We start from the raw sequence: 10,099 nt of genomic DNA on the forward strand, positions 1-10,099 counted from the left end.
TCCTGCATTTTAACGTGCTTTTTGCTTGTCACTGCACATTGTTGCTATCCTGATAAAACGCCCCGTGGAGAGATATTTCTGCCTGTGGTTTTTGTGCCTGTGCTAGAAACAAGAAGTGCTAGGGTGAGAGCTGGGAGGAGGAGAGGAGGGCACAAGGACTGTACTGACACATCCCACCACCGCTTGCTCACAGCAGAAAAATCCTTTCACTTGCCAGGAGCTATCATTAGACAAGGCGGCACTGGATTTTTTTTGACCCTGAAAATGAACTTTAGGAGGATTTTCCTAGTCAAGTGCTTGCTGGTTTTATTTCCCGGTGTAAAATGTGAGTTTTTCTTACTGTTTGGGTTTTTTTTGCTCTTTCGGGCTAGCGTTGTTAAAATTGCATTTTAAACCATTTACAACTTGGTGGGATTTTACTAATAAGAAACTAGTTCCCCTTTCCCAATGAGTGAAGACTTTTTGGGTTATTGCTATTACTATTTGATTTAATTTTCAGCCGCGGGGAGGGCAGCACCTGAGTTTCCTATTCCAGTTATAATAATAAGCTGTAAACAGTTTTGGTTTTAAGTTAATGAGTCTTAATTTGACACACGTATAATGAGAAGTGTCAGCATGCAGTTTTCTCTCTGCCCTCAAGGTAGCTTGTACTACATTAGAGATCCAGTTCACGGTGCCTTATCGCATGTAATTTCCTTTTCTTATCAAAGATGAGTAAATCTTTTGAAAGTGCAAATGATATTCTTCCATAAATATTAACTGAGAGTGATATATCTCGCTGTCTTCAGTGGAGCTGAAGAAGTCTAAGATGTGAAACCAGCAAGCAAATACAGGCATCTTTTATATTTTGAGTATTATTGCTCTCATTATTTTAAAAAATATTAATCTAAAAATTTAATTAAGGTGTTAACTCATAGGTTAGAGAAGGTTATAAGGGATGGAGACAATACAATCATGCATAGATTTTTTTTTTCTCTGTTCATTCCACTACAGATTATATGTATGGCTGTTTAATGCTTTTCTTTTCCTCCAGAACAAAATTAATAGATAAATAAGGATTTTTTTTTTTTACGTGATATTTAAAACATCTTCCCCAGCAGAAATGAAGTTTAGTCCCTTGAATGGAAAACTTGTTTCATAAGACTTCCTTGCTTCTCAAAAGGAAAAGTTCCCGAAGTAACTTTAAACTCTTTCTTGTGACGGCAAGTGAGCCCTACTCATTACTCTCTTACCAGCTGTGTGTGTGACTGAGCAGAAACAAGCAGCAGAATTCAAATATTTGGGTAGAATCTGTAGTGTCACCTGTGTGGAGGATAGCTGCTTGCAAGACTGGCTAATAGCTTGATTTCAGAATATTTCAGTAGATATGGCAAATACCTTGCAAGAAACACAACCATGAACTAACAGCCTCTCCTTAGACTGGGGGTGAATTGCTGGAAGCGCTTCAGTATTTGTTTTCTTGTTGCAGAGGCACGCTATTTTAGTTCTTTGATTCTCTTTAATATTACTAGTTTCATGAAATAGCAACTGGATTTCAGGTTCTCCTCTGTGTTGTAGTTTATCATTGTCCTAGATACCAGGAATGAAGGACTATAATAGAAATATGCATAAACACAGTTTTTCTCTCTGTGGGGGAAAAAGTGCCTAAAAATATAAAATTAGAGCAGAATCAGCTCTATCTGGAAGAGAAATCCCCTCCTGCCGATCGGCTTTATCCTGTGAATTGAAGAGGAATGAATGTAAGGCAATGACAAATGAAGTAAGCGTGGCTCCGAGCGCACACCTGGTTATCAGTGAGCTTATCCCACCGGACCCTTGCCAGCACTTTTGTACCTGCTCCTGCAAATTTTCCACCGGCCATGGGGGTGGGAGGCAGCACCTTACTTGAAGTGACCTCCCGACAAACTTTGCACTCCAAAATCCTGGTTCACTGGAGATGGGGCTTGCAAAGGCTGGGAAACGGGGTGGAGGGGAGAGGGCGGGCTGCCCAGGCACAGCCTGAAGAGTGCCTCGTCTCCACTGGTAGTAACACGATTGATGTTTAGCAGCCTTGGCTTTCCTAAATATCCCCGTCAGCAGCCACACGCTAAGTACTGCCCGGTCCTGGAGGCACCTTTGGGAAGCGCCTACTCTTGCCTGTTCTGGAGAGGGGACCTGTCATCAAAGGAGACCTGCAAAGATAAAAGAATTTCTTGGCCTTTGCTTATCTCCTACTGTCTCCAGTGCCTGATCAATTCACAGGATGTTGTTAGCTGTTTGTTTCTCCGCACTTTACTTGCCCCACCGTGATCCTGTGCTAGAAAAATCCAGTGGATCTATTCCAGTGGGGCAGAGTGCCCAGGATGGATGAGGAGGAGGGGGCACTGGAAGCTGGCAGTGCCCAGAAGCCAGTTCAGTGCCTTAATGCTCACTCGCTGCTTGATATGGACCACTATTTATTATTATTGTTGTTGTTGTTATTATTATTATTATTATTTATTATTATTATTGCCATCACTGTTATTGCTAAACTGATCCTACTGTCCAGGGCCACTACTAGTTTGTGTTCTTGCTGTCTGCAGTGATGGGCGCTCCGAGTACCAGCCTGTGCCACATGCAAAACATGCTGAAGTGACCTTATTTTCAGGAAGGTTTAAGTTCACGGGCAGCCATGAATCTTGGCATCCACAACCGCTCCAAATAAGTCAGCCAGAGTATAAAGCCAGCTTTTGAAAGCTGGACTCTTAGCTTCCTCGCCTCCCAGAATTAAATTGGGTGCTGACATTCACCTAATGAACGATCAAGAGGTGCTTTGGAGCAGGGGAAGAAAACAGCATCGAGTAACAAAGAGAGGCACCTCAGAGGGGGTAGCGAGTGACAACCTTTTGGGTCACCCCGAGCGCGGCAGCGGGGGCTGCTGAGACCACTGACGAGCCGGTTGTGCTTCCCTTTGCAGGCTCCGTCACCAAGCGGATTTACATGGCAGTGAACGAGTCGGCTCTTCTCAGCGTCACCGGTGCTGGGGGCATATATGATGCAACATGGCAGAGAGACCAAAAAAGGTTGCTTCAGATAAAAGATAACATAGTTAAGTACTATGTGACCAGGGACCAGTGCAGGTGTACGGTATTCCTAAATGGGACTCTGCAAATAGAGCGGGTGGTGAAAGAGGACAGTGGGAAGTACACGGTGACTGTTTATCATCCTGATGGAAAATTGAAGGTAGAAGAAGATACAATGTTCATCGTTCAGGGTGAGTTTTTGCTCTTCCCATGCCATTCCCAGCACAGCTGGGAATTCTCGGTATTCTTGCTCTCTCCTACAGCCTTTCCTACTTGTTGCCCCCCTTTCTGTTTTGGTGGGGGGACAGGATTTCTGTGAGATGTACCTCTCTCCTCCCACCGCTGACAGCAGTCTGCTGCTCTTCTCCCTTCTCTCGCCCCTGTTGATGCCCGCTGGTCGCCTGCTTCTTTCTGGCTCCCCTCTCTGTCAGCCACCAGGTTTCTACGTGTGCCCAAGCAAGCAGCCGTGAGCGTGTCCGTGTTGGCCGCCGGGCGGGTGCAGACAGACGTACTGCAGCACCGCACGTGGTGCCGGGACCTCTCGGGTCCTGAGCTGGGGCTGTGCTTCCGGCAGCACCCTGCTTCCCAGAAACCTCCTGTTGGGAGCACAGCAACCTATGCCAGGTATGCCTGTGGCTGAGCCACTATGCACTTCTGGCACTTCTGCTGCTGATCTAGTTAGTGGTGTCCCTGCTCACTCCAGGGGGGTTGGACTAGATGATCTCTAGGGGTCCCTTCCAACCCAAAACATTCGATGATTCTATGATTTTATAGGCACTGAGTTACAACTTTTGGCCTCTGGCTACTGCTTCAGCAAGGTGAGCACCTTGTGTTGCATCTGCCAACCTCCTGAGGAGAGCTCAGTAGCTCAGGTGGCACTGAATGCCTGTATTTAGGCAATGTGATCCTTCTCCATTTTTGCTCTAACATAAAAAATAGCCAGCAGTCACCTCCTCTGAGATAGAGACACCACAATAGGAATTGAATTTACAGGGGAAGAGGGCTCCTGCACCCTATCCTTGCATAGCGTAACACAACAAATAGGAAGATTGTGCTGTTCAAAGCTCGTTTAAGCACATGCCTGGAGATTTCAGCTGTCTGGGTTCAAAGCATGAAGGCAGCCTCCATTCCTGTGCTGCACCTTGTCCTGAGACATCAGAGTGGTAGCAGCCCAAAGCTTTACGGATGAGCAGGGAAGAAGGGGGTAGCTCTTCTGCTCCTTTATGGCTGCCACTGCCTCTCCAGACCACTAAGCTGTCAGGCAGCATGTTATTTTTCCCAGCAAGAAGACAATTTTGCTGTGCCCTTCTTCAGCCAGCATGCACATCTCTGCCAGCCTCTTGAGTTCGTGGGCACCAGCTGGCACTACAGAATTGATGCCTTGGTGAGGCAACAGCAGCAGCAAAGGCAGCTGGAATGTTTTCTGTGCCGTGGGAGGCCTCGTGGCTAACAGGCTGCTGAGAAGACAGGGTGTCTCACTACCTTGGGAATTATTATTTCAAGCCGTCTTCAGATTCAGGAAGTCATCGGGGCCTGATGCTGCTTGTTTGTGCTTTAAGGCACCGAGCCGTCATTGGGGTGTCCTGGGTTCCATTTCAGGTTAAGGTTGCAACCTAGCTATGTGCTGCATCATTTCATCTACTGTGCAGCAGAGGGGTGGCCTTACCTCTGATGGTGCTTTTGGAAGTAAAGTCCTTCAGTAACCGCTGGGTGCTAGTGTCATTTGTCAGCCAGATTATACTTTGTTACTAGGCTTGGAGAAATAGTTTTTTCCAAAAAACCCCAATAGTTTAGATGATCTCATCACACAACTCTATCACCAGGACCTAGACTCTAGTATTTCACACTGGGGGGTTCCCCTGAGTGAGAGGTTACAGCTTGCTGAAGTGGAGTGGGCTTAACGAGGGACAGGGTGGCTGCAGGTGTCACAGGGTGAACCTAGGCTGCATTTGCCACAAGCCACCCTTACTGGCTTTAATATTTGTGCTCTCCATAAATTACGCTGCCTCTTAACCAGAGGTGGCTCTGACATGTTTTTGTTTACCTGGTCTAAAAAGTAGAAATTAAATTCTTTTCCATCTCATGTCCCTGCCAGTTGCCCCTAGTTGAAGAAAGCCCTGCAGGCTTTTCTGGCTCTTTCAGTGCCACTGGTGACAGAGAATCTGGAACAAAAATGTAGTCAGCTGTTTGCAGGACACAGGAAGAGACAGAAATAATTTCTCTCTCAATTTCATTGAGAGCTAAGAGGTGTTTCATTTGCGTTTTCTATTCTGTTTTGATGGGTTTTCATGCTGTGGCTGTCATGCTAGCTGAGTGCCTTTGGTAGTATGTAAACATCATAAGTAGCTGTTTGCCCTGGCTTAGAGGAAATCTCTCCTGATGGCCACAGGCAGACCAGAGCCAACTTCATTTGCACCAAAACACTGGGGCTGGAGTTGGAGGGAGCTGTGGCTCTGAGTCCCTCCCATCTGCCACCACCCCAAAAAGCACAGCTTCCTCCCCTTGCCTGCCTGCCTGGCTGTGAGCTAGGCTGAGCCCGAAAGTCATCCAGCCATGGTGGTGCAGCTCTGCTTTGCTAGGCCAACTACGTAGGCTCATATACTGCATTGCCTTTATTATTGCCATGTTGCTTCTGTAGTAGAGGGCTAACCTGCGCTTCATTCTTTTCTCGTCTCATTAGCTGGTGTAACTCCCTTACTGCTTACTGGGGGCTAATACTCTGTTTTGCCTTATAACGGAGGTTTTCAAAAGGAGAAACCATCTTGGACACGCCTGTCCCCTTCTCTTCTTTTTCAGAGCCTGTCCCTGTGCCAGTCATCAGTGCTGAATGCATTAATAAAACTGTCTCTGTCAAGTGTCAAGTGCAGCAGAAGAGTAAAGACGAAACATTTATAATAGAACTGACTTACGACAAAGGCAAAAAAACCCAAAAGAATGCAACAAAGTTGGAATTGCAAACACGGTATTCTGGGACGTTCAGATGCACTGTTAGGAACGAAGTCAGCAAAAAAACGGCTGAAAAAGTAATTAAGTGCTCAGGTAAAAAAAATCTATCTTTGCCAGAATCTGCTAGGGCGGACCCGCAAAGCCTGATGCAGTTGCACGTATTTGCGGGACTGGTCCAGGTGCCAGGACCATCAATGGTTCCTGGTATTCCAAGTCTGATGCTGCCGCAGTTACTGGGAGTCGATGCTGCTGCGGTAGCCGGGATGGGAGTCGCACTTTCTGCTTGGCATTCCCCAGCCTTGTCCCATCCCCGCCCTCCACACCCTGCTGCTGCCTGCCCCACTGCTACCCTTATGGCATCCCTGCTCTTAACAGCAGGGAGGCCAAGCTAGTGGCAGTGGGATGTGAGGTGGGCTGTGCTGCTCCTCTTCTTCTACGGCCCATGCTCAGTGAAGCCTGGGGGTCGCTGGAAGAGGGGGAGAGTTTTTTCTGGGGTCAAGAACCTTGTGGGTAGCAGAGAGGCCCCTGGGGCACATTGTAATGCTGCTTTCACTGCAGGTGAAGTCTCCTGGGGGAAACTTCAGCCTGGCAGCAAGATCAGACTGGCTGAGGGGTGAATGAAGGAGAGAGATATTCTTGCTCATCCCGTCGTTTTCTCCCTCCCCTCCATTGCTGCTGACTCTTCTTCCAAAAGTTGCTAGAGGTATCCTGACAGACTTTTTGGTGTCAGCATCCTGACAGACTCAAGTGGTGTCAACCATCACTAGTGGCAGACCGGTAAAGTAAAGGAGAAAGCAGGGAGATGGGTCTGAAAGTGTTTTAATGGCACACAGCAGTCTGCAAAAGGTAGAAAGGACTTTCCTCCTAATTTTTATCCTCCTTTATTCCTTTAAAGCTTATGGTACTTCCCAAAGGTTGACTTCAGTCAACCAGTCCAAAGCCAAAGAGTTGACTTCAGTAAGATAGTATAAAACTACCCAAGCTACCACAACATAAATGAACAGCTTATTTTTGGAAAATATGGCTTGGGATCTTCTCCCATGTATATGAAGCCATGGCATTGATTTTGGGGGATTTGCTCTTGATTTACATCCTCATGGTGGGGAAATCAGTTGCATGCTATTTTTCTCCTCTTGGTTATCATACCTCTGAAGGTGGTGGTTGCCTGTTACCTGTGGATGTGAATGGGTGCTCTCACAAGGGGAAAAATAAGCTGCTTGGACTCTCCAGCTTGGCCCAGAAAGCAGGAGGGAGGTGATGGAGAATTTAGCTGAGCTTTCCACTACAGATGGAACAAAAGAACTGAAGGAATTGCATTTTAAATGGGCAGAGTCATGCTGAAAATGACTACAGATAGGCAAAAGAAGTCATTGCTCCCCCCTCCTGAAAGTTTTGAAAGTTAAGGCAAAGACAAGGGACAGATCATACCAGTGTGACACTGGATGTAGTGTTCAGTTCAAAATTCAGCTTTCCAGTGTAGTACTGGGGAAAGTCCTTGAATTTGCTGGGCTTGGGTTCATCCCATCTAACTGTAAGCACTTTGCTTAAAGTGCTCTCTTGCTCCAGATTCCCACTAGAGCTAGTGGAGAATGGGGGGGTTCACGAGAGCTGGTTCGGTATTTCCGATTTCCAGCTATTTCTTCCACAGTGAATTTTGGGAAAGTCCAAGTCTGAAGGCCAGCCCATGGTGTAAGAAGGGAGGGAGCAAGCCTTAAGGTACAGAGGCCTTACTGAAGCGATCTAAGGTCTGCTGAGGCTGACTGAAGGGCAAAGAGCTGAGGGACGGGGTGGCCTCTGCTCCCCCATGCAGCCCTGAAGGATCCTCCTGATGCCTAAAATAGCCACAAAAGGTTGTTTTTTTTTTTTTTCTGCTGCATAAGCTGCCTGACCTCATGAGCTGCACAGTCCCATTGGTGCTAGCATTGGGGTGCGGGGGAATGGGATGTGGCATGGACTTTGGAGCCAGGTGTGAAAACACGCTGCCGGATTAGGTCTGTTTAGGCAGGGCAAACTAGCCCAAACACACTGCCTTAATGAGGAAACGCTGGCTGAAGGTGGCCGTCCCACGGCATTGGCCAGGAGACCATGGGCCTGCCTGCATTGCTGGTATAGACAGGCATCGTCCATCAGCAAGATACTTTGATTTCACTTCTCACCCTTGAGAAAGGCTCTTCTTTCACAGGGTGAGGTGGGTGGGAGAGTTTGTTTTTTCTCAAAACATTAGCAGAGAAGTAAAAGGTTGACCACACTGATCTTTAAGGTACAAATATAGCATTTCTCAGGCACCAAAAACCCACTAAAACCATGTGGCACTACCCTTTCCTACTCAAATTAAAAATCCCTCAAACCTTTCTGTGTAGTGGTGGGACTCTGCCAGCTCCACAGCAGATTAAAAAATCCCTCAGCTTGCTGTCAAACCTCCTTCCAACCCTGCTGCTCTTCATGAACACCTTGAATTTTGACCTTCAGCAGGCAAGACATGCTTCAGATGGGCTTCAGCTCAGCTAACTTTTCATACATAATATGGAATGTAACTATGTGCAAATCTGCCTGGGCTCACCTTATAGTCAGCTGGGAGAAACAGGCATGGAAAGGGCAAAATACACCTCGGTGTAACACTGGCAGCTAAAACAGGTGAGGAGAACCCCATCACTGAGGGTACTCATCCTTTTTTTCCACTGGGGCAGCCCAGGCTGATGGTGGCCCTTTATACTGCAGGCATCTCAGCTTTGGGGTCATCGCTCTTTGCCCTCTGTGTGCGTGCCCAGTGAATGTTAAGGGTGGTACCAGTGGTGTCATCCCCTTTGGAGCTTTGGCCCCCAGGTAGCCAAGGAAGGTGCACGTCTGCTGGGTTCAGCTTCACGGTGCCCGTGCTCAAGCATGAACGCTGAATACCAGGAGGACAGCCCAAGCAGGAAGTGGTGAAGGAAGGCTGGTGTCCAGCAAACCATATCTGGCCAAAATAAGGAACGCTCATCTATGTTTTTGCTCACTGAGCAAACCAAACTCTTGTTTTGAGTCTGTGGGATATTTTTCCTTTTTGCTATTTTTATTAATGTGTGTACAACCAAAAATTGAGGAGGAAGTACCAAAATACTTTGAAGCAAACCAGTCTCAGTGTTTCCAGCTCAGTAGGAAGTACTGAAAAAGTTTATTTTTGTTAGATGCTGAGCACTGTCTGGATGCTCGTTGTCCTTAACAGGGTCCATTGCTAGCAAGAACAGGGCATTTGTGGTAATTTAAATAAGATGAGCTGGCACATGTGAATGCCCTGGTTTCAGCTTTCTGCAGAACCTGAATCCATCAGGGATTCTCCACAGTGAGGACCAGTAATTTTCTGCTGTGCACAGAGAAAAGGCAAAGTGTGGGCTCTCTCACTGGGGCTGCCTTTACAGTCAGTGGAAGAAGATACAGACTTATAGGTAGATGTTGTGCAAGTTATTTCTTTCCCTCTAACATCTTCTCTCATTCCCTCAACTAGGCCTGCCGGACCTTTATCTCATCTTAAGCATAACAGGAGGCACAATCTTCTTTGTCATCTTCATTATTTTGCTTATTTATTGTATCAGGAAGAAGAAAGCAGAAAGGCTTGAAGATAATGGTAAGTGTTTAAGGGGCTTTATGTTGCTATCCAGCCACCTAAAATCTTAGAGCTTCCTACTGACAGCACCCCTGTGGGCAGGAGCATGCTCTCTGCCTCAGCATAAGCAAGAACCCAGTTTTGGCATACGGTGAATCTCGGCAGATCGGCTGGCATTGCCAGTCTTGGTTTCTGATATATGCTTTGAACAAAAGACTTCTTGTTCTCTCACCTCTGTCCCTGGAAAGGTGATGGAACAACTCATTCTGAGTGTCCTCTCCAAGCAAGTGGATGAAAAAAAGATCATCAGGAGTACCCAGCACGGATTCACCAAGGGGAAATCATGCCTGACCAATCTGATAGCCTTCTATGATGGCATGACCGGCTGGGTAGATGAGGGGAGAGCGGTGGATGTTGTCTACCTTGACTTCAGCAAAGCTTTCAACACTGTTTCCCATAACACCCTCATAGGGAAGCTCAGGAAGTATGGGTTGGATGAGTGGACAGTGAGGTGGATTGGGAACTGGCTGAA

At 46.9% G+C, this 10,099-nt stretch overlaps 1 protein-coding gene across 1 annotated transcript in view; it reads left to right on the forward strand.

Moving 5' to 3' along the window:
- Positions 1 to 208: 208 nt before the first annotated feature.
- CD2 (CD2 molecule) overlaps positions 209 to 10,099 on the forward strand; it is a 13,562-nt gene continuing 3,671 nt past the window's right edge. Inside the window, exons 1-4 of the mRNA XM_009640482.2 lie at positions 209 to 325; positions 2,936 to 3,232; positions 5,838 to 6,080; positions 9,469 to 9,588. Of these exons, the coding sequence (XP_009638777.1) occupies positions 265 to 325; positions 2,936 to 3,232; positions 5,838 to 6,080; positions 9,469 to 9,588 (721 nt within the window). The 5' untranslated portion in view covers positions 209 to 264. The remainder of the gene's footprint in view (positions 326 to 2,935; positions 3,233 to 5,837; positions 6,081 to 9,468; positions 9,589 to 10,099) is intronic.

This window comes from Egretta garzetta, unplaced genomic scaffold, assembly GCF_000687185.1.
Source record: "Egretta garzetta isolate BGI_Z169 unplaced genomic scaffold, ASM68718v1 scaffold516, whole genome shotgun sequence".
Classification (NCBI taxonomy): domain Eukaryota; kingdom Metazoa; phylum Chordata; class Aves; order Pelecaniformes; family Ardeidae; genus Egretta; species Egretta garzetta.